This window comes from Pimephales promelas, chromosome 8 (assembly GCF_988280905.1).
Source record: "Pimephales promelas chromosome 8, fPimPro1.hap1.1, whole genome shotgun sequence".
NCBI classification, from domain to species: domain Eukaryota; kingdom Metazoa; phylum Chordata; class Actinopteri; order Cypriniformes; family Leuciscidae; genus Pimephales; species Pimephales promelas.
Window position 1 is genome coordinate 18,655,659 of NC_142776.1, and position 25,373 is coordinate 18,681,031.

At 37.3% G+C, this 25,373-nt stretch overlaps 1 protein-coding gene across 4 annotated transcripts; it reads left to right on the plus strand.

Moving 5' to 3' along the window:
- Positions 1–627: 627 nt before the first annotated feature.
- pik3r6 (phosphoinositide-3-kinase regulatory subunit 6) lies at positions 628–25,322 on the plus strand. Of its 4 annotated transcripts, none has more exons than XM_039691675.2 (20): positions 628–783; positions 1,790–1,883; positions 2,655–2,747; positions 4,481–4,572; positions 4,975–5,043; positions 6,456–6,588; positions 6,762–6,831; positions 8,182–8,365; positions 10,774–10,918; positions 11,156–11,242; positions 13,357–13,810; positions 15,066–15,165; positions 15,325–15,447; positions 16,316–16,423; positions 16,705–16,807; positions 16,935–17,002; positions 17,219–17,309; positions 17,418–17,470; positions 22,822–22,928; positions 23,278–25,322. In XM_039691675.2, exons 2-20 carry the CDS (start codon positions 1,838–1,840, stop codon positions 23,432–23,434), a joined length of 2,283 nt encoding a protein of 760 aa, XP_039547609.2. In that variant the 5' UTR covers positions 628–783; positions 1,790–1,837; the 3' UTR covers positions 23,435–25,322. The 4 variants fall into 4 exon arrangements, with proteins under 4 accessions (XP_039547609.2, XP_088990240.1, XP_039547608.2 ...); XM_089134114.1 differs by having other exon boundaries at positions 2,658–2,747; XM_039691674.2 differs by having other exon boundaries at positions 643–783; positions 1,787–1,883.
- The last annotated feature ends 51 nt before the right edge of the window (positions 25,323–25,373 follow it).

The window sequence follows — 25,373 nt, forward strand, 5'->3', positions numbered from 1 at the left end:
GACCCTCACCTTCTTATCTTAGTTCTTATCTTAAGTAAGACTGAACCTAATGTGAAAAAGTACAAGTAAAAGTGTAACTTTTTTTCCCTCTGGGCTGGTAGCCTACTAAAAATATCTCAGCCGTGTGTGTTGTCCGCCCCCACATTTATGGGGGCAGGATGTGTGTCAGGTCCTGTCATAGACTTTCTCTCTGAGACTGAGGGCCAAGTGAGCGACAGGAAGCCTGTGGTTCAGCGAGCTGCTTTCTGTGCTGATACAGCGCTCTTGACCCTGTTTCTCTTCACTTGTTCAATGGCTTTATGTGCAGGATCAGGGGCTTAATCTTTGCACGCTGGTTTTGCCGTTCTGCAGCACTAGGCTTATGCAGACCGCACATGCATGCATCACGTTGTCTGGCTGGATGTGAGAAAGTTCAGCCTGAACTTGTCCAAAATCAGGTGTTCGAGTATATTTGCTAATTTTATCATTCATATTACAGAGTACTTTCCCTTCAGTTTGTCCACACACCCACTCTCCATACTTCTTTCACACATTCTCCCCCTAACCTTCCTTGTTAACTTTCCTCTGCCTTGCCTCTGTCAAACTCTCTCTCTCTCTTTCTTGTCCCTCCCTCGCGTTCACTCAGCTTTGAGTCAGAGTTGCATTTGTCCTCAGTCACAGTCAGCCGCAGCAGTTAGAGGAAGTGTTACATAGAGTGCTGCTCTCACTCTGACTGTCTGGCCAGCACAAGTGTTTTATACATGTGCCAGATGTAGTCCATTAATATACTCGCACGGACGAAAGGTAAGTCAGTAAACTTTTTTTTTCTCTTAAACTTCAACATTTTATTTCCCTAAAAGAAAGTTGCAGCTTACCGGAGGTAGCCTGTGAAATGTGACTGAGTTTAGCACTGAGAAACCAAGCTATCGGAAAAAAATTGCATAATTTTACGTGCTGTGTCGGTCACTGAAAAAGGCCCCTTTGTTTAGTTCCAGTTATTTATTTTTCTGTTCTGTTTCTGTTCAGTTCAGTTCTGACTTTTGGACAGAGTAGACTGTTCACTGTAGTTCACTGCTTTTTCATTTCCTCACTCTTTTTCTTGGAAGTAGATTCTGTTGTGACTTAATAGTGTTTCAGAAGTGGAGTTAGTTGCATTCCGTTGCTGGTCAGTTGTAAACCATATCTGAGAGGGTGAAATGAAGAGGAAGTTTTATTGTGTAATAATCAGTAGTGAGTAAAAGTGCACCTGAGTCTGTTAGGCATGACTGTGTGTGTGTGTGTGTGTGTTTGCCTTTTGGTAAACAACAGCTTTAACTATCAATTACAGTAAAGAGTCCACTGTTAACACAGAGTTCAAATAATCGTGCTCAGAATAACATGTTACCATGTGCTTATAAGCTGAACAATAATTAAAGTGAGAAAACTCTCAGCATCATGAAGTGGAAAATAGAAGAGTGAGTCACATTAATATGACCAGCACGTTAAAGGGTTATTTTAGGAAACCATTTATTCATGCTCATGTCATTCCAAACCAGTATTTCTCATGCCTGTGGAACACACAAAAAAAATAGTCTTGTTTAAAAAAGTTCATACAATGAAAGTCAGTCGGGTCCAATGTAGATTGGACCCTAGCGGCATTTAAAATATGCTCTTCTGTGTTCCACTGAAGAAAGAAATATAACTACATGAGAGTGAGTAAATGATGATTTTGAATGCTTGAATGCTCTAAATTTTCAATGTATAGTGTTCTTATTTTATGTTTTTATGCAATAATGTTCTGTATAATTTGTGCTTGTCTTTGTGTCAGCAGTCACAGTGGATTTCCTTTTACCTCATTATGTAAGGACTAAGCTACATTATGGCATCTTGGAGAAATCCTAGCAGTATTAGTATGGACTCGGCAGGTGAGACGTACGCCTTTTAGAGAAACTCATAAATATAAGAATGGGTACTTTTTGAGAAATGTTTGATTATCCATTTGTATCCATTTTAAATGTACACTACTAATCAAATGTTTGTTTTTTAAGATTTTTTTTTTTTAAACATTTTTTTAAAGAAGTCTCTCATGCTCACCAAGGCTGCATATATTTGTAAAAAAATATATAGTAAAAACAAGCCATATTGTGAAATATCATTACAGTTGAAAATGACTGTTGGTAACGCTTCCTTTTACAGTCCAGTTACCCATGTAAATACTATGTACTTATTTTAGTAACTACAAAATTACTGGGCAATAACTAGTACTAACCCTGAACTGACCCCCAAACCTACCCCTGTTCCATGTACTTACCTTATATTAGCCAGTACTTTCTAGGTAAGTACACTGTAAGGACACTGTAAGTACTGTACTGTAAAAGGAAGCGTTACCGACTGTTTTAATATATTTTAAAGTGTAATTTATTCCTTTGATGATAAAGCTGAATTTGCAGCAGCCATTACTCCATTCTTCAGTGTCACATGATCCTTCAGAAGTCTGAAATGTTCATTTGACGCTCAAATAAAATTTCTTATTGTTATTATCTATGGTTGTTATCACAGTTTAAAACAGTTTGATCAATTTAATGCATTCTTGCTGAATAAAAGTTGTAATTTCTTTAAAAAAAAGAAACTTTTGAACAGTGGTGTATCTCACACTCATGTGATTTGATAAATAATGTTGTTGGCTTCTCTTTAAGAAGCTGAATATGCTGCAATCGAATCCGAAATCTACCGTAGCCTGTTAACCATTATGAGAGAAATGGACACCGAGCAACCAGTTGTCAACAAAGGTAGGATTTAACAGATCACACTCACTGAAAGAACACACATATACCTAAAGACTAAACCTGATCCAGTAGATGACCAGTAGCTTCAGTGAAAAAAACGATAACCGCCATGGCCAGTGCATTTGTTCAGTAGGCCTATTTGTGGGTTTAACACGCACATTATCTTCAGCCAATCAAAGTCTGTCAAGGTTATATCCCTCTCAGCAATATTTTTGTTGGTTAGTTTGTTTGTTTCTATCTATGCGTTCTGGCTAAAATCTGGGCCCGTATCCCTAAAGAATTTTTGTGCAAAAAGTGGCAAAAAGTGGCTCCAAATTCTAAGAAAAGTCATGACGTTTTCTTAGAATTTCCACTAAAAAAATGAAACGAAAATCTCAGTTAATATAAAAGCTATTCCTCAAGATTCCTAGTGCTTAAAAGGGCTCCTAAGGCTAGATCTGCTAAGAGCAGGGAAGAGGACTTTTAGTGGCTTAGGAGTTCCCCTAAGCAGCTGCACAAAATGGCCATTCTCCATTTTCTGTGTTTGTAGGATATTTGTTAACAAGCCTTCATAAATAGACCAGCCAGAAATCACAGACATTGATAAAAGCTGAGCCGTGTTACCCTCGTTAAGACCACACTGACTTGTAACGTTGCAATTTCTACTTCATTAAGGACAGCCCCTTGAGATTGGCTATCTTGTTTTCAATGAGGTCCATATGGGAGGAAAAGTACAAAATATGCCAGCTTGGATATTAATATGAGCAAATAAGACACAAATCATTATTTGAACAGGGTGTAATTAGCTTAAGTTTTCACATATTTTAGATTCTAATGTTAGGCTATAACCCCTACAGCTTACTATTCATTTTCCAGATATTTTCTTGAATGTGAAATATTATTTAAAATTACAGTCTGCATAAGATTAGAGTGTATAATTATGTTTATTGATTTGAGGGTACATCCTTTGCTCATTATCACCAAAAGTTAATTTTCATCAAACTTGTAGGATCAACCAATCACGGCTTTTGAAATGATGACTCATACCTAGCAACGGGGTCAACCACACCTCCTTACTAAGATAGGATTTTCCATCCATTCCTTGCTCAGAGTTCACTGGAAATGTTCTGGAATCACTTCTAAGCTAAAACTCCAAGGAGGCAAGGAGATCTCTGAGAGGATTCTCAGAATCTTTAGGGATACGGGCCCTGATCCTGCATTAAAGATCCTGCTCCTGCTTTTTTATAGTCACTTGTTATGTTTTGGTGGGGGGTAAATAATCTAAGCGCTAACCTCAGCCAATCACGTTGCATGATTCATTTAAATACTCTCCTCCCAATGCTCCCATAAATTTTTCATCTGAAAGGGATACTCCTACAAATGCGTATGCTTTAAGGTCAGCCACAAAAATAACTCTGTCCACTCCTTTTCAGTGCTATTTTTTTACTGCGTCTTTAGTAAATCCGGACAGTAGTTTTTAACGCCAAACAAGGGTTTGAGCTGGGGCAAGCTATTAGTAAATCTGGCCCAATGCTTAAGATATGGCTAATAAAGAAATGGAATCTTATCAGTAGTGTCATCTGTTTATGTAAGCCTATATATACGTATATAAATTTAATGTCAACAAGTTGCACTACATTTTAAACATTGATGTCATGGAACAACTCGCGTGTTTCGAATGGCGATATCAATACATAAAATCTGACGAATATATATTTTAGCTTGGTCTGAATTATTTATTATTGTTCATTCTGCAGGAATGCTGAGATGGACATTACACAAGAAAGTGCAAGCCAGTTCTGTCAGGAGTCTGGCTCTGGTGAGGGTGGCCATCAAGGAACTGGAAAGAGTGAGTCACCAGTTTCTATGGCATAATGCTTGTTAATATGCTGGAGTGTAATTTTCATTCTAGGGATTGACACAACATTTTAAGCATGTTTAGTGAGTATAACATAAATGCTATTACTTTAATAAATTACCCTATATTGTTTATTATGAGAACATTGGTTACTTGAAAATACCTGCTGGAAACACCTGATTATCTGTTGCTGCTGGAATAAAAAAGAAAAAGAAGAAAGTTGAGTCATTATAATAGCAGTTAACTATTATTTGTTAATTATCTCATAATTAATGATGATTGGCATCATTTAAACCCACAAAGGACCTGTTGGCTGTGAGGGTTTATAGAATTTTGTGAGTGACTGGATGAATGACTGGTAAACATGATTTTCTGAAACCTTTTTGTACATAGGCTGAAAGAATTGACTGCAAAAAACATCTCATTCCTCTACTTAATACACTCATCTATGCTGTGATGCAGGTAAGAAAAAAATGTCTTATACTTTTAAACCTTTTACATTCATTTTTTTTTTTAAACAAATGATTCTCAACTGGATTTGCTCCATATGGTCTAGATTTTACATCAAGTGGTGATCCAACACAGTCAAATTGTTTATTGTACAACATTTGATGTCATTAAATTTAAATATGAAAATGTGTTGTTATTACCATAAACTGAATCTAAACTGAAAAAAAAAAACCTTTACGTTCAATTTCTCATTAATGCAATTATCTAATCAACCAATCACATGGCAGTTGCTTCAATGCATTTAGGGGTGTGGTCATGGTCAAGACAATCTCCTGAACTCCAAACTGAATGTCAAAATGGGAAAAAAAGGTGATTTAAGCAATTTTGAGCGTGGCATGGTTGTTGGTGCCAGACGGGCCGGTCTGAGTATTTCACAATCTGGTCAGTTTGTGTGGTTTACAAAAAATTGTGTGAAAAGGGAAAAACATCCAGTATGCGGCAGTCCTGTGGGCGAAAATGCCTTGTTGATGCTAGTTGAAGACTGGAAAAATGTTGTCTGGTCTAATGAGTCTTGATTTCTGTTGAGACATTCAGATGGTAGAGTCAGTAACAGAATGAGAACATGGATCCATCATGCCTTGTTACCACTGTGCAGTCTGGTGGTGGTGTAATGGTGTGGGGGATGTTTTCTTGGCACACTTATTGCCAATTGGGCATTGTTTAAATGCCATGACCTGAGCATTGTTTCTGACCACATCCATCCTTTTATGGTCACCATGTAGCCATCCTCTGATGGCTACTTCCAGCAGTATAATGCACCATGTCACAAATCTCGAATCATTTCAAATTGGTTTCTCAAACATGACAATGAGTTCACTGTACTAAAATGGCCCACACAGTCGCCAGATCTCAACCCAATAGAGCATCTTTGGGATGTGGTGGAACGGGAGCTTCGTGCCCTGGATGTGCATCCTACAAATCTCCATCAACTGCAAGATGCCATCCTATAAATATAGGCCAACATTTCTAAAGAATGCTTCCAGCACCTTGTTGAATCAATGCCACATAGAATTAAGGCAGTTCTGAAGGTGAAAGGGGGTCAAACATATAGTAATAGTATGGTGTTCCTAATAATCCTTTAGGTGAGTGTATAGCATATGTGTTATTTATAAAATGCAAGCCATCATAAACTGTGGATGATTATATGGTTGATTGCATTTTATATTTGCATTTAGTAAACATCAGAACAGAGTAGCCAGTTAAGAAGCACTGTTATAGACATTGGCACACATAGTACAAACTCTGTACCAAAAACAAAATATTCTCATGTCTAAATGTGGTCAGTTCAACGAAGGTTTACTAAGAAGCTTAACTAACACCCTGTATGACAACCATGTGTTTTTTTTTTGTTTTTTTTTTTGCAGACAGTATACATTCCCGATGACCTCTATAAAAGAGTTTATGACTTCTGCAAGAGGTTGTTGACTCTGCCTCAGCCCTACTGTACTGTGGGCTTCAGCTATGCTGGGCAAATGAAAGCAGAACGATTAGCTCCAGGTTTGTCAACTTTGTAAATCTTCAGACAAAATATGACAAACATTCTTACCTTCTCTTGATTTTTGAGCTTGATTTTGGCTTGCAGTCAAAAAAACGAATGTATCAGTCAATCAAGATCCCTACGAGTCTGAAGTACATTCTTGCATGAGTTTGTTTTGTTTCTTTTCTCATAGGCCTTTTGTATCAGAAAAGGATTCTTGCAGAACAAAATCTAAAAAATGAACACTATCCTCAGCAGGAGAGGTGAGTCCCTTTTCCCTTATCCGCAACCTTTTGCATTAGGGCATCATCATCACAATGTTAATATAGTTAATTGACCTATAGTGACCCTAAAAACGATTAAACACTTATTTAAAACATATTTTAAAAAGAGTGTGTCTTATCTTTAAATAACTGGCAAATGTTGCACAAACATACACATTGTTTAACAAAACAAGTTTCTACAATGAGAACAAATGTAGGGCGTGACTTTTTTTGTCACAGTTTTATTGGTTGTCACTGGAGTTGGTTGAATCATTGTCACATACTTGCTGCAAACGCTTCATGTTAGTCACAAATTTCTGGAGCGATTTTATTTTTATAGCAGCATTCTATAAGCAAATACAAACTCTTCATTTTGATTTCATGTTTTCTTTAACATTAATGCAACATGAGCGATAGTACAAGCTAATATGAAACATTGGGTAATGGTAATTTCTTTATACTAATACATTTCAAGTTAACTGAGTGGAGTTTCCGTGCTTACTAATTACTGTTACTGTTAATTACTGTTGAAAGTTGAACTACCAGATTTCTCAGTTTTTGGGAAGGCTATCTAAATGTGTAAAGCAAGAAAGGAACAAGGAAACAACTGTTGTCAGGGCTGTTACTAATATACTAATTTGATTGCTTGCATTAAACAAAGGTGTTTCCCTTTCTAAAGAACCCCACATTACATAAGAATAGAAGGTGAAAACTAGAAGATTCATTATTTGTAATGCAGTTTTTAATATGTTGTGCATCCAGATATTTAAAGCTTGTTAACCCAGCTTCTGACTGTTTTGCACTGGTAATAAATCGCTTCCATTCTACAGGGTTGATGTGGCTGCTGAAGTCAGCAGGAAGTGTTATCAAAAAAAAAACCTCACATCAGCCCAAAAAGAAGTGAATCAGAATGTTGTTGTTGTTTGACTAATTGTGTCTGTGAGATTTTAAAGGGTTAGTTCACCCAAAAATGAAAATGAAGTCATTAATTACTCACCCCCATGCTGTACCAACCCCGTAAAACCTTCGTTCGTCTTCGGAACACAAATGAAGATATTTTTGATTAAATTTGAGAGCTGTATAACTACCACATAGGCTCCTAAGGGACTGCCTCTTGACGGCCCAGAAAGTCAATGAAGAAAATGTTTAAATATCCCAAGTGACTACCGTGGCTCAACTATATGTTTATCAAGCGACGAGAATACTTTTTGTGCGAAAAAACAAACGGTATGTGGTAGTTATACAGCTCTCAAATTTAATCAAAAATATCTTTATTTGTGTTCCGAAGACGAACGAAGGTCTTACGGGGTTGGGTGAACTAACCCTTTAATGGCTATATTCTGTGTTCAGGGTTTTTGTGTTCGCGGATCCTGCAGTGTTTTCCGAGTCTCTCAGCACTGTTCTGAAGGCTGACATTGAGGCTCAAGGATCAGTCCGGACACCGTTGAGCATGATGCGCTGTTTAGTGCAGCACAGTATTCAGGCGATACTGGGAGAGGATTGTCACGGACCCTCTCTCAATGATGCTCTGCAGGTTGGTCATTTTATTTAGAAAAGCTGAAGTTTTGGACTTACATAGTCAAGGTTTTGAATTTTGTGCAAATCTCTGATTGATCCTGCTGTTCAGACTAGTTCACGTCATTCAAATCCTGTGTGACTTTCTTTCAAGAAGATATTTTGAAGAATGCTTCAACTGTTTTTGTCCATACAATGAAAGTCAGTGATATATAAAACAACGTTGGACCCCGTGACATTCATTAATTGAAAAAAAAAAACAACAACAGTGTTTCACAGAATGAGTTCATAGAGGAGGGTTGGAATGTCATAAGTCAAGTCAAGTCAAGTCACATTTATTTATATAGCGCTTTTCACAATACAGATTGTATCAAAGCAGCTTCACAGTGATAACATGAAAGTAGCACAACACAGATCAACAACATTGCTAAACACTAAATAACCCCAACTGAGCAAGCTCAAAGCAAGCCAAAAGCAAGGCGACAGTGGCAAGGAACCAAACTCCATCAGATTGGATGGAGAAAATAAGTGTGCATAAATGATGAGATCATTTTTATTTTTGGGGATGACTATCCCTTTTTCTCTTGATCTTTCTTTTGTAAATGAGCTTGAGGTTGGCACTTGTTTCACTGTTTGCTGAACATCTCTGGGGGAACAAACATTAATATAGTTCATCTAGTCAACAATAGATGTTTAGTAAAAAGTAAGGTGTGTTTGTTTTTCAATTTTGTTTTAAATTCATGACTAAATTAATTACTGTACATCATTGGAATGGTTAGCACGCACAGTGTCAAAGATTGTGGTGTTAAAGGGCTAGTTCACCCAAAAATGAAAATTAAGTCATTATTTACTCACCCCCATGCTGTACCAACCCTGTAAGACCTTTGTTTGTCTTCGGAACACAAATGAAGATATTTTTGATTAAATTTGAGAGGTGGATCACTGCTACATAGGCTGCCTACATAGGGATCGAAACTTGACGGCCCAGAAAGTCAATGAAGAAAATGTTTAAATATTCCATGTGACTGCAGTGGCTCAAGTATAAGTTTCAATCCCTTAGGCAGCCTATGTATCAGTGATCCACCTCTCAAATTTAATCAAAAATATCTTTATTTGTGTTCCGAAGATAAACAAAGGTTTTACGGGGTTGGTACAGCATGGGGGTGAGTAATTAATGACTTAATTTTCATTTTTGGGTGAACTAACCCTTTAATGGGGAAACACGACCATGTTTTTCCCCCATGATATTTATAAATACACTACTATTCAAAAGGTTGGTGAATACTATTCATGAAAAAGTGAAAAATTAAAAATGAGTAAAGTGAAAATCACAGTACATCACAGGAATAAATGACATTTTCACAATAATGCTTTTTTTACTGTATTTTTTTATCAAATAAATGTAGCCTAGCTGAGCATACGAGAATATAAAACATTTAAAGAATCAGACCGACCACAAAGTTTTAAATGGTAGTGTACTGTTAAATATTTGGTGTATATCTATATGTCTGTACATAGAAGTAAATGTGTAAATCTGCTATGATATTTATTTATATATATATATATATATTTATTTTTTAGAACTCAAAATATAACTTTTTCCCAGCTCTATTATCTAACATTGGTGTTTAATATATCTCTGTAAATTTCTATATTGATTGTATTGATATAGAAATAGAAGTGAAACCTTTGACGTCTGCACATTTTAATGTTTTCATGTCTTGACAGAATATGAGTTAAGAGTGCACAATTCAGATGTTACATTTTTGTTGTGAACGAGAAATGAACCGATTAGGACAGGGATGGGCAACTTCAGTCCTGAAGGGCCATTGTCCTACAGATTTTAGCTTCAAACCCTAAACAAACACACCTGAACAAGCTTATCCAGGTCTTCAGGATTACTAGAACGGTAGATTTTATTTCAAGGTTGGAGCTAAACTCTGTAGGACAGTGGCCCTTCAGGACCGACGTTGCCCATCCCTGCTATAGGACATGGTGTAACATATAATTTCACTTTTAGCTCAGCATGTTTGTGAACCACACAAATTGACACTTTACTGAAAGGTTTCTTTGAAGAGAAAGCATGAATTATTTCTAAATGAAGGGTAAATTGCCTGTATCTACATTTAACTTCTGTATAACAGTCGAAAAACTCAATCATTTTAGTCCTTAGATTATACAATGATGAAGACAAAGGGCGAGCATTTATTGCAGGTCAGCATTTCTCTGTCTCTGTCCACATGTCAGCTGTCTGCAGTTTGTTTTTAAAAAAAACTCAAAGCAACAGGACAGGACATCCACAGGACATCCCATATGTGTCTGTCTTAATTATGGCTATATGTTGTGTGTGCATCTGCATGTGTGATTTCATGCTGTGTGACTATGCGTTTGTGTGTCTGATCATCTATGTGTCTGTGCTCGTGTCAGGACTTGGACCAGGACGTGGAGTCATACTTCAATGAAGTGCTTGCAACAGTAGAACAGAGCACAGATGTGAACCGAGGTGAACAGGGTCAGATCAGACAGAAACTACAAGCATTATACTCACAGATCCTCTGTGACGCCAACAAAGGTGCACTACAAAAATATTCTATTCTCTTTCTATATTGTTATCTATACTCTCACAAACACAAATAAACACTGTTGACAGATTCCGTCTGTCTCAAAATAGCTTTTTCTAAAATATCTTCTCTAAAAAAAGATCTAGACCTAGATATTTTGTTATTTTTTCCTTTTAATATCATACGTGTTTGCCGGATCAGGAAGCAGGATTTGTTTGTGGTGTCATTGTGACGGTTTTGGGTTTCAGGTCTATTGTCCCATGGCTCCTTGTGCGATGTTCCATTTCCCAATCCGGAGATAAGTTTCCATCTGTGGTGGGAGGAGGAGGAGCTCTGTGAGTGGGATTCATTTACTAAAATATATTGGAAGTGGCTATATGCGCTAATACTGTTACAATATTTCAAGGGTTATGTGTACACTTTTCTTTACACTAAGCATTTGCCTCCATTTGCACAGTACATAAAATAGTATGTAATAACAATATATTCAGTGCATATTTATCAAAATCATAAATTATTGCTGCCTTACCCGGACTTTACTTGCCCTATCTCTAAAGCCCCACCCTACACCTATCCCTAACCAGATTGAACCTGCTAATCAGGAAAGGTGCCTCAAAAGTCCAGAAAGGAGCCACGTTTTTGAGAATTGTAACAAAATGAGCTGCCGATTTTGCCAGCCTGTCCGATCGATGCGAGGATATCACATCCAGTTTCAATTATAGGCCTATTAAATGCCCATTAAAGAGCCCCTATCAGATGAGATGTTCCTATTTTTGTTTTAGGAGTTCCCAAAAACAGTTTAACATGCATGCAAGGATAAAAAAAACACTTTATTTGTCTTGTAATATGCGTTTATTTTTAACTGATTTGCTCACCGACTTCCCAATAATTCGTACAACGACTCATTTTTCCAAACCACTCCGTTGCATGACGCTAATCGGCGGTGATTGGTCTGATGACAGACCCAGTCAGTTGTTTGTTAGCATAACGCATAAACATGTTGATAAAGCACTGCAGTACTACAAGACGCTCTATTCTTTATGACAACTCCAATAACAGCGACAAACATTTCACATATTTAAAAAAAATTGACATTGGAGACCTAGAAGCTGCGCTGAGCGCAACTTACACAGATACACGTGCACACACATACTGCCTCGCGCCCCGACGCAACAAAACTGTTCAAAACCCATAAAAGCAACAATTATTAATAATACTTACAGGTTGTGATTCGAAGGAGGAAGCTGATCCTTATACACTGGGTAAGTAAGTTACTGAGCCCTCCTTCAGGAACAACCGAATCCACATTTGAATTAATTTATGTTTTTGAACTAACGTTATTCGTCAATAAAATGGTGAGAACACAATCGGGCTATACTGTTGTGGTATCGTTGCAAATATGAACTCTAACCAACGATTCTTCACATGCTCGTCCCTGGTAAATGAAAACAAAGTGGCTGAACTATCTTTGCATTGTAGAACACAGCGTCTTCTCGACATGATGCTATGATGAAGTATTTGAATGTGTAGACTTCAAGTTTACACTTCCGTCTTATTATGCGCGCAGCCAGTATGTATCTACGTCACTACGAACCAGATAATGACTCGTTTCAAAACCAATTCATTTCATAGACTCAGAGTCGACTCTCACTTTTGAAAGACAATAACTTTATATACGGTGCACTTTCAGATATAAATATTTGCAGGATGTTTTCATTCCCCTATATTCCACACCATATGAACAGTCATTTTTAAAAATCCATGATAGGGGCTCTTTAAACACTTTATTCTTGCTATTAATTAAATACCCATTTGTGCTTTATTTACACTTTTATTACTTAAAATGAACACCTTTCCAAGCTGGTATGCAATGGGAAAAGAGATAAAAATGGGAGCCGAAAAAGACAGATTCAAACTTGAATCGGTCATGTAAAAATCCTAACTGAGTGTCCACCACTACTTATTTGGTTTCTTTTGTTAATGTGAATGTAAGTTAGTGTAAATTATCTTTACCACACAAGATGGGCACTTTGTGTAAATAAATACTCTGAAATATTTTCTCCATTATTTCAATTATGTTGTGTTGTGTTGTGTTGTTACGTGTTATGATAAAAATCAACAGAAGAGATAACTTGAATTTCTTAGAATCTAAGAAACTTGAATTTCTTAGATTGCAGATTTTAGTATCTTGACAGATCTGAGCATAGTTTATGACATTGTTGAAATCTCTTATGATAATTCACAGTAGAAGGATATATAATATGTGAGTTATTACACTGTAGTTTGGGTTTATTTTCAGGAAGATTAAAAACCTTCTGCATTACATTACAGAAACAGGGTTTTCATGATTAGGTCACATAAAAAATAGATCGTAGCATGAACCCACAAGAGTTTTGAGATGAGGCTGTTCACTAAAACACAACATATCCTTTCATTTTGTCTGTCACAGGGAGAGAACTGGCCAAATTCATCCGTTCCGGATCCTACTGTGAAAACCTCTCTCTCAACCCAGATGAGTTCTACATGTCGGACCTCCACGCAGAGCTCAACTCGGAGATGCCACGGCACTCTGTCATGTCAACGGACAGCGGTATAGAGCGTGACATGCAGGGACCCGAGTCTTCTGACACGGAATTTACTGGCGGAAAGTCTGAGCAGACCAGTGGGCGACTCTCGCGGCGCGGAGGAATCAAGGTGAAGCCGTCCGTCACTGACAGCATGGCTTTGATGCAGGACGCACTGGAGGAGACGGGCACAGCTGGAAGCAGTGGCACACTGCAGAGGAGAGCGGGAAACAGTGGGACCACCTTGCCCAAAGAAGAACGGGACTACACTGCTAAAATAGTGGTGATGGGAGATGACCGGGCAGTGGGAAGGCTAGCCAGGGCGTACTACTGGTTTAGGTAGGAGACAATATGTCGTCTGGGATTTTTGTTATTGTTATTTGGGTCAAAGACATACGAGAGTGTCTATGATGAATAATAAAAAAAAATTGGTAACACTTACGAATACTGTTCCGTCATGAATGAATAACTACACAGGAATAAATGAGTAGCTCAACACTCTAGTAATTTCTATTGACTAACAAGAAACTCTGATTAACAAATTAGCAAGTAAAAGTGTTTTGTTGAACGTTGTTCAACTGTTGGTTAATCAATAAGCTACAATTTGTTCATACCTCCCAGAGGTCTAATAAGAACTATATACAGGTTCATAATTAATTCTAAAGTGAAGATCATGGAAACCCACTTGTAATGACTTAAGTATTACTAAATCCTTCAGAAGGAGTTACTAATTAGATTATAAGCTTTAGAGGTTTTTGTAAGGTTTTGCACAGTAATTCCTTCTAATCGATTTAGTAACACTTCAGTCATACCAGTGGGTAGCATCAAAAGTAGTAGTTTTTGATTAGCTAATAGTGAACCACCACATTTGACTAAGCACTGTTAGTAACTAATTCATTGATCAGAGTTTCTTGTTTGTACATAATAGTTACTAGAATGTTAATAGTGCATTACCAATTTGTTCCTGTGTAGTTGTACATTAATGCAAAACAGTATTCTGAAGTGTTACCAAAATATCTCATTTAAAACATTCAAAAAAACACTCATGTGGTGTGTGGTCCTCTCTATAATATAATTTCCTGATGGATATTTTTTTTTTTTTGCCTGTGTCTGAAAGTTGGTTGCACCACACGATTTTATTGGTTGCCCCCCAATTTTTCAAATATTCAATTATCTCCTAAGAAATAATAATAAAAGATATTGCCAAACTACTTTTCTCTTCAGTCATTTTATTTTTTTTTAATGAGGCTCTTTAATCATAATGATATCAGGACAGTACTATCTATACAATTTACAGTACTATACAATGTACAGATACAATTTTATTGGAAGGGGAGTGTCTTAAAACAGTTACAACATTCAAGCTTTGTTGTTATACAAATAGATATACAGTAGTCTTCTAATACTGTAGATTAAAGGTGACTTGATTTCTATGGTTGTTATAGAGTAAATATAAAGTACTTATAAACAGATCACTTCAGTTATTGTTACTGTTTATTGAAGAAGCCTCTTAATTTTCTGTAATGAGGAAGTCATCAGTAAGTTTCCTTTTTCTAAAACACGTCTATGACAATTGTTTGACTTTGTTTCACAGGAAACGGGAAGCCAGGAGACGGTTTCTTACTGCGAAAGTCAACCTACAGATGTACTACATCCCTGTTGTTCGACAGTCGTCTGCAACCTCCCCTGTGAAGGTACAAACAATTATACCCTTTTTCTCTTTAGGTTCACGTGCGGAAAGTGTACTGTGATGGATACCTGTGAATAGTTTACTAGTGTAGGGAAAAAAACGTTTTTTAAAAAACCTTCCATTTTAGCAGAAATAGCACGATCTTATAAAACTTTCGTTTTAGGAGACCGTGCCCTCTACAAGCAGTAACTTCTGTACTCTGGGCTCTTATCTTGGAATGGTGGATCCGTGGTACGAGTGCAATGTCTGTAGTCTTGGACAGATGATTCCTGATCTTGCGAGAACGGTATGTCAAAAGATAGACAGTCATTTAGCATATCAGCCATTCTTGGGTACAAACATGTGTATTTTTAGCAAGTGATGCCAATCTGAATGGAATGAGGAAGTTTGAAAGTTTCTCTTTCAGGTATTTTTCTTTTCAGTCATTTCCTTGTATAAATGCAAAGCCAGCAACTGTACATTGAGTAGAACACTTAATTGGCATTTTAGCGTATAGTATATGTTTATTTTAATTTGTTGTTGTTTATTGCTTTGTATATAAATACATTTGTGAACAAATGACATAATTGAATCCCAAAAATATTTATTTTACGGTGCTCTTGACACATAATTACTTCTAAAAAAAAAAACACTACTCATAATGAAAAAAAAAATACTTTAAAGAATACTTGAAAGTGTAAACTGAATGTAATGTTACCGGGTTCTTAATTGCATCCTAAATGAAATTAAATTAAATGAAAATTTATTATAGTTTAAATGTATATTAAATGCAATACGCTGAACTTTACAGTGCTTTTTCAGACATTGAAGTAGAATGTCTAAAATAGTGGACCATTGAAACAAACTTTAACCGACTTTTATAGTCTTGAAAATATGACTAAAGTGCGCCTGTAAGTTTACTTAAGTGTGTAAATAAACATTGTCATGGAAGTGGCTTTTCATTTCATTAATATATATATTATCTGCAAGTACAGTTTGTAAAGTATACTAAGATTACAAGTGCACATTCCACATTACAATTTACCACACTTCTTTTTCACAAGAGTCATTAACATCACTCCTAATAAATGTTGTCAATGTAACTTATGTAAATTCTACTGCAAATAACTTTACATGCAAATGGTTCCGCCATGTTTAATTTTGACTTTTTTCAGGCCAACAGTGGCAAACCACACGAATCTGACCTTTTCTTAGCTGACATCATCTCCTACTATGTCCGAATGGGACAGCAGCCAGTGTACTTCAACATTTACTACATCAAGGTGAGAATGAATGACTTTTATGTAGTCAGCTTTTTTCAGCTATGATGCAATGAGAATCGGGTGTAATTTAGTAGTTTGCAGTAAATAAACAATACAAAATAAGCATAAAGAATGTGAAAGCAATATGAGGGAAGAGAAAGCATAAACTTTCGATATTGTTTCATAATGAGCCACACGTTTGCTCAGAATGCCAAGCTGTTCATATTTGAAGTGTTGAATATAGAACGTAACAGAACTATAACATAACAGTCTTGTTTTTATTTTCCCCTCTACTTGTGCAGATTTACTTTTCCAACAAGTCCAAAGAAGCTTTAGAAGAAGTTTTTGTCACGGACCTGGAAGTGGATTTCCCAGACTTCAAAATAGCCCAAGCAGCACAAAGAGGTGTGTGAGAGACTTGTGTTTTTAATTTTTTTTATCTATATTCAGCAACAAAACTCAGTATAGTCATTGGCACACATAAGCCAGTGGTGTATTCGTCCAATATTTAGAGCCCACATTCTTCCCTCAGACACTGCCAAGCAGAAGAAGATGCCTGCTGAGCTGTGTGGGGCTCTGATCTCCTTTAGCTACTTAAAAGTGAGTGTGACTTATGCTGTCTATGCTTATATGATTATCAAAGTATTTAAACAGTACTTTCATGTAGTCACACACAATGTGACTGTCCTGGATCTTCGGTTTTCCAGTGAGTCACATTTTATAGTTTTAAAGATGCATTCTAGATTTTTTCTAGTTAAAAATTAAATCACCAGCAAATGTTAGTTGACCTCATATGACCCTTCACATTCCTTTTAGGTGTCTCTAAGTAACAGGGAGGTTGAAAAAGGGTTCTCACTCAGAACCACTGGCGCTCAGATTTCAGCAATACCAGAAAGCAAAACTGAAGGTAAGAATATTTTTGAATGAAAAGGTATTTGTTCTTGTTAATGAATTTAGATAAACTGAACCTGAACAAATTTAAATAAGTGACTATTTTTTTTCTTTCCGTTTTTAGATCTCAACTGTCTCACAGTCACTTTCAATGACACAAAGCCAAAGAGTAACACGGTAAGTCTGGCCAAGCCTTAGAAACTGCACAAACTGAGAAAACTGTGTATTTAAAAACATTTTTGAGAGAATGGAATGGAAAATATTGTGCTGGTTGTCAGCTTCTACTGCGGTGAACGAGGACTCATTCATTACTCACCTCTGATTTTGACAAAATAGATGTGTTGTCTGTTGAGATGGATATATCTAAAAGATCTGTTTCCTGCTTCACGCTGCAAAGCAATGAATATGATGAGCTATTTGAGCTTATGGGCACTATCTTGCACCCGGCGCAAATGACTTTATACACTGACGCATTTATTATTCCTGTTTTGCACACGCGCAAAGCAGGCTTTTCCCTCCACAGACAAACGCCGGTAAAGTTAGTTAAAGTTAAAAAGTTAAAGCTTTTATTTGCCATTTGTACCGGTAAAGCTATACAGGTACATAGGAATTTTTGTAGCAGAGCTCGTTGAATCAAAAATAAAAGATAAACATTAAAACAGCTAACAAGCTACACAGCACACACTACACACAATGGACTTTTTAAGAAATCAAGACTTAAAAAATACATTCAACGTCAACGAAGAGCATCTTAATCCCATGTTAAGCAACCCCCCACCCGTACAATTGTTGCTTTAAGATTACATTTAAGATTGCTCCACGCTAAAAGAAAGAATATTGCACTGTCCCAAGATACTACGTGATATAAATATTTAAAAACAAACTTACTATAATAAATCTTGTCTGTACTAAATATACTCTTACACTTATCTATACTATAATAAATAACACCTGTCATTTTACAAAACTGGGGAATGAACTTGCGCTCCCTGGGCAGGTCGGCGCAAAAAGGAGGCGTGTTTCGGCGCAAACAACCCCTCGTGCTATTTTGCAGTTCCAGAAAACAATTGCAAAAATGACCAGAAAAAAAACTAGTCTAAAGTCAAAGGCGCGTTGCGCGTACTTTAAGATGCTATTTTAAGCGTGCATGCTTGGCCATAATACAGAGTGTGAACAACGCGCATACACTGTAGATGATTCTCTCATCTACACAGATGCATTTTACTTTTTGCAAATGATACATTATTATAAGGAAAAATAAATAAACATGAGGGAAATCATTGTTATGTCCATGACGATGGGAAAAATAAACATAAAGCTTACACATTTACCCAAATTATTATATGCATGTTTAAAGGATTAGTTCACTTTTCAAAAAAACATTTGCTGATAATTTACTCACCCCCATGTCATCCAAGATGTCCATGTCTTTTTTTCTTCAGTCGAAAAGAAATTAAGGTTTTTAATGAAAACGTTCCAGGATTTTTCTACATATAATGGACTTCAGTGGAAACCAGACGGTTCAAGTTCCAAAAGAAACTTTCAATACAAACTGCAGACTTGTTCAAAGGGCTTTAAACGATTCCAGACGATAAATCAAGCGAAACGATCGCTCATTTAAAAAAAAAAATAACAAAGTTTAAGTTTTATAAGATCAAATGCTCGCCTTGCTCTGTTCTGTGGTGCTCGTTCGTGACTGTCCTGTTCGAACTCGTTCAACAAACTGAACAAATCTTTTTCCGAATCAATTCGTTCGTTTCTTTCGCCGAATGAACCAAATGACTCGGAAAAAGATTTGTTCATTTTGATGAACACGTTCGAACAGGAGTGCGTTACAGAACAGAGCAAGGCGAGCATTTGAGCATATAAAACTTAAACTTTGTTATTTATTGATAAAACGAGCGATCGTTTCACTTGATAAGACCCTTATTCATTCGTCTGGAATCGTTTAACGCCCTTTGAACAAGTTTGCAGTTTGTACTTAAAGTTTCTTTTGGAACTTGAACCATCTGGTTCCCACTGAAATCCATTATATGGAGAAAAATCCTGGAATGTTTTCATCAAAAACCTAAATTTCTTTTCGACTGAAGAAAGAAAGGCATGGACATCTTGGATGACATGGCGGTGAGTAAATTATCAGCAAAAGTTTTTTCAAAAGTGAATTAATCCTTTAACCGAAGCTAATTTGGGTGGGTTTGTCCCATCCCCAATGTCATTTCAATTTCTTTTACGGCCCTGACGAGAACATTGATCTCCTCGGGCTGTGAACCGATGCTGAAGCGCGTCTGGTAAATGTGCCGTTAGAATTGCTCCATAGAACAAGCGCACCTTGTTCATCATGCTCTTAAAGGGAATGTGATATGACACTATTATTGGTTTGTTTCTGTTACGCCCAAACCACACCAATAAATAATGAAGATACTTCAGACCAACTCCCTTTAAACTTGCGCATGGCGCAAGATTCATTTATCCCGCCAATTAAACAGCAACTTTGTGCTTGCTACTTGCGTTTCAGATCGTTAAAATAGGGCCCTATGACTTATGCCACAGTCTGGCTAAGACTGGATTGGTCTGGCTCGAAACACGAGACTGCAGATGGTCGCTTAGACTAACCATTATCTCCCAGATTTGCTGAGGTGTCAGATTCGTGGGGACATCTATTGGCTGCTCTATGATGGCTGTGGTGGTGACAGAGAGGCATCTATGACTTCATTTGTCAGGCATCAGGGAGAGTGATAAAACGGTCCTCCATGATGCCCCTGTATCGCCCTCTGAACTTTTTGGCACTGCAGTTGAGATGGTGGTGAACAGGTTTAGAGAGGCAAGAACACAGTCCGGCCACCTTTGTATATCCCTCGTCTGGTCAAGTCTCCTCTTAAATCATCTGCTTCCTCACCAGGAAGAAGTTCCTGGAGAAAGAAGCAGAAGGCGAGTGTGGCTGCCTGAGACTCCTCTCCAAGGAGTGGAGAGCAGAGGTGCTGGAATAGGAAGAAACCACACACAGATCTGAGGGCTGTGAGTGTGGTGAAAAGGCGCACCTTTTATACCTCCACATCCAAAACCCCAAACCCCATCAACCCTTCTTGGGTTGCAGGAGGTTGCTTTCAAACTAAAATTAAAGAAGGGAATGGCATCTGGTTGAACCTTTCACTTGTGGCCCCTCAAATATGTTAGGATTGGGGTGGTCTAAACTGAGATTGGGCCCATTCCTTACCCTGAAACTAAGCTAAGTTTGGTTTACTAAAGCCAGATGAGCCTGCTATTCGGCTCCCTGATAAAGAGTCCATAGTAGTTTAATCGCTCCCCTTGTTGGGTCGGTTCATGTAGGTACTCACTTTCAGAAGTAGAGCTGGATAGATGAGTTGATTGAGATGGCTGAATAACAGTCGTTATACTCTCTTGTCTGTCACCCTCTCTCCGGGACTGGATAGAAGGTTATACTCCTTCTCATTGTCCCAGCCTATGGTTGGTCTAGATGTGGGTCATGGACTTAGGCCAAGGCTATGTTGATTTAGTAGACTAGTAAACTCCTGGAGCATGGCTTGGACTAGTTTGAGATCCTCATTATTTGGTCATAGAAACTTCAGGGCTTTTTCTTACATTGCTATACTAGATACCATCAAGATGTGTAACACTCGCACTCTGACGCATTATTGGCTCAGGGCTGAGGCCTTCGAGTTAGTACCTAGACCTAGGTTGATAGATTGGTTATAACTACAAGAGGGCAGGCCTTGGTCAGCAAAGTGTAGTACCGTAGGTGTTGACATCCCCATAGCATCAGAATCTGCCACAGCATTGAGTTCCCTCGAAAAGGAATGTCTTAGTGTTACATAAGCCCCTTTCACACTGTTTGAACGCAAACACGACCCGGGATTGATACCGGCATCGATGCCGGGTTGGGGACCTAGTAACATTGCCGGAATCAGTCCCGGAACCTAGGACCAATGCCATAAGGGATGTGTCATAGTGATGACGCTCGTGCCATTGCGTGACTCTGTTGCTCTTAGAAGAAAGTTTGTGTTCGTCATCAACAAAGAAAGGACGAACAAATGTCTGCAAACTGGAACGAAGCAGAGACCAGGAGCTCCTCACTATCTGCGCTGATGCTGAGATCGTTCACCAGCTTTGTGGAACGGTATGCGCGTGTACATGTTTTCGACGCGTTAAACGTCTCGTCCTGATGTCATGTGTCTTTCCGGGATCTTTCCGGGTTGTGTGTGAAATCACTCACAGATCCCGGCAAATCACTGGCAGTGTGAATGATCCAAAATCAAACAATCTCGGGACAAATGCCAGGTCACATCATCCGTGTATTTTCCGGAATCTCTGTGTGAAAGGGGCTATACAGTATGTAACCCCGGTTCCCTGAGAAAGGAACAAGACATTGGATCAGATTCTGAAGCTATGGGGATGTCAATGCGAATTATATTTCCATGCTTTGGGCATGCGTGTGTGTGTCTTCCTTTAGAAAATACAAATCTGATGTGTTGTCAGGCACCCTTCTTATACTATAAGGTTCACCTTGCGATCCCATCACACTGCGTCAACCAATGATTGGCTTGATGTTATGTGCCTCAGACACCAGGGCTGCGTTCAGCCCGGACAAAACGTTGCACAACGTTTTTTAAACAGAAACGGTGATGCGTTGAACACCCCGTTCTGATGACGCAGGAGTTGCAACTATGGAGCCCGATAAGGCCATTCTCTGTGTTCTTTGTGAAAAATTTTCAGAGCCTGATGAAGTCGGTATAAATATGTGTTTAATACTACAAAATATACCCGATGTTACAGTAACTGCAATTGCCGCCCAGAACACAAGAGAACATCCCAATCAATTTTAAGGGATTTGTGGAAACTGAAAGCACACATTACCTAATTCAGACTAAAACACATTCTGTTTAGCCTCACACACTAACTTTATTTGTATTTCATAATGTTTTAATAACCTATTTTCTTTCTCATTTTTTAGGAAAAGCACTTACCATTGTTTATTTCTACACCAAATGTCATACACTTGTAATGAAGCAAAAAAATATAGCCTAATAACCTACATCATTATGTTGATATCCTATATTTTTACAACAAACGACAAACATATCTTCTAATATCCTCTGTTGTTGTTGCATATAACGATCTGCATTGAACACATTTGTAAATGATTTTCCTTGAACCCATTGTGCGAGTTCACTTTAATACCGCGTGCTTTATATACATGTTGCTGCTGATTGGATTGCAGTTCTGACACACCCACCAAACAAGAAAAAATTTGTCTCAAACCCCGTTGCACACCGGTGCACACCGTTTCCAGGAAACATGACGTTCAACTAGGAAACCGTAGCAAAACGTTGTGCACCGTTTTGAACTTGAACGTGCCCTAGGTTCCGCGAGGATGAATAATAGATATGTACATATGTAACTCTAAGATGTTTTACATTGTTGGACTATACTGTGAAGTGTTTTTTTACTGTAGGAAATGCAAATTATACCTGATTAAGTTTGGACATTTATGCTGTTATTTTTGTTATAAGGAGACAAAGATCAGAACATGCAATTTTAAATTGAAGACACCAGACAAATCAACTTTCACAGTGCGTTTGGACAAAGACTTTCGAAGGAAATTTATGAATGTTGAGAGGTGAGAAATCAATCCATCACCAACACTTTTGTTTAAAGTTTTGGGGTCAGTAAGATTGAAAAAAAAAAAAAAAGGCTCTTACACAACAAGCCTGCATTTATTTGATTGAAACAGTAAAACAAGTCATATTATGAAGTATTATTACAATTTAATTAAAATTTCTTTTTTTTTCTATTTTTTGAATTTTTCCTGTGATGGCATATCTGAATTTTCCATTACTCTAGTCTGCCACATGATAATTTAGAAATCATTTAAATATGCTGATTTGGTGCTCAGGAAGCATCAAACACGAAGTTGATATTGATTTGTTTTTGATATTGTTTGTATTTTATTACATTTTCTAACACAGCATTGAGGTCTCTCCGTGTCAAGACCCTGGATATTATATTCAAAAATCCTTAAAGTCAAAGTTCATGACAGAGGACGACATCGCAGCTGGACTGAGCAAATACATGAGCAAAGGATTGCCTTTGCCCATTAACACGTTTGCGGGAATAATCGACTAAATGGTCAAAGATCAGGATAGAGAGGTTGCTGCAAACACAAAGGCCAGTTCTGGACTCTTGCAATATGTGTATTGTGTTTTAAACAATGCATTATTCAGTAGTGTCTGAATGTGATCAAATGATCAGCTAAGACATTTCACCAAGCAGGTTTTACTGCATTATGTACTTTTATTTGTGAAACACAAGTTGATCAATCCAGGAAGTATTTTAATCTGCAACTCGGCTAACTTACTAACACTAAATGAAGTCATGCTATTGAGTTTCTCAAAGACTTAAGAGTTACTTGAACTTGTTTGACCTTGTTCTCTCCATTAACAATGAACCTGTTCCTTAAAGGGTTAGTTCACCCAAAAAATTTAATTCATGTCACCCTCATGTCGTTCCAAGCCTGTAAGACCTTTATCTTTGGAACATAGTTTAAGATATTTTAGATTTATTGTCCCTCCATTGAAAATGTATGTACGGTATACTGTCCTTTTCCAGAAAGGAAATACAGACATCATCAAAGTAGTCCATGTGACATCAGTGGGTTAGTTAGAATGTATTGAAGCATCCATTTTGGTCCAAAAATACCAAATACTACGCCTTTATTCAGCATTGTATTCTCTTCCACGTTCACAAGTCCGCAGTGACACTGATGACGTAAGACGCTGCTGGCGTCCGTGTATTCGGGTTCAAATAAATATGACAATATGGCAAAAAAAATCAAATTTTCCTCTGTGTCGAAATCCTTAGACATGTTTGCGAAGATTGTTTTGTAAACTGTACTGTTAACGTCTGTAAACGAAGCTCGGGCACACTGATAATATTTCATCAGCGCAACAACGCGGATTGACAACAGAACCCGGAAGAGAATACAATGCTGAATAAGGTCGTAGTTTTTGTTATTTTTGATCCAAAATGTTTTTTCGATGGTTATTTTCGAACTAACCCACTGATGTCACATGGACTACTTTGATGATGTCTTTATTTCCTTACTGGAAAAGGACAGTATACCGGACATACATTTTCAATGGAGGGACAGAAAAGTCTCGGACTAAATCTAAAAAATCTTAATTTGTGTTCCGATGATGAACGAAGGTCTTACGGGCTTGGGATGACATGAGGGTGAGTCATTAGTGACATAATTTTCATTTACCCTTTACTGAGTAAAAATGAAGTGCATGTGAAAGAGAGAATTCTCCATGCCAAGATTTGCCAAGTCTTTCATCAGAACATTCCACCATAAAAAAATATGTTTTATTATAATATAATGCAGAAATGCTGTGCAGTAGTTAGTCTGCACCGTATGCCACTTGACCAAATGTTTCAGAGAAACTGACAATACATTAATCGACCCCCATGATTTGCACTTCTTTGATAGAAATATGATGACATTTGATGATGATATTTGTTTACATTTGGAGTTTCATGAGAATTACATGTTTTGCATCATCAAAAACATTTTGTTTAAATTAGCGGATTTTTAAAGCATAGCGGATATACATTTTTCTTACTGTCAATGTGACTTATGTGTAGAACAAATTGTTACACAAATTATTGTTACACAAATGGATTCAGTCTTTGAAAGGTTGTGTTGTGCATTAAGCTGGTCGTGAGTGAAAATCAAAAGTGAATGGTGCAAATATTTTGATCTGACTTCCTCACGTGATTCTATTTACAGTATTTTGTTTTTGTCTTCCAGTTTCCATTTATTTTGAAGAACAAATATAATCTCTATAATATAATTACCCAAACTAATTGAGATCTATATCTTTTATTTTTATGGAATTCATTCATGCCAACATTTTGCACGGTTGTTGATTTGACATCTGGTTTTGTGAATATTGTGATTTTAATTTGAAGATGCATATGTTAAAAATAAATGTAGCATTTTCAAAAGCGCAAACCCCTGCAATAAGCTTGGATCCAGGTTTATTCACAGTTGCGATGCATACAA

Excerpts from the sequence above, each read along its gene's own strand:
- pik3r6 (XM_039691675.2), top strand. The coding sequence starts at position 1,838 with ATGGCATCTTGGAGAAATCCTAGCAGTATTAGTATGGACTCGGCAG. Across the intron at positions 15,166-15,324 it reads CTGCAACCTCCCCTGTGAAG|GAGACCGTGCCCTCTACAAG; the intron begins GTACAAACAATT and ends CTTTCGTTTTAG. Across the intron at positions 15,448-16,315 it reads TTCCTGATCTTGCGAGAACG|GCCAACAGTGGCAAACCACA; the intron begins GTATGTCAAAAG and ends GACTTTTTTCAG.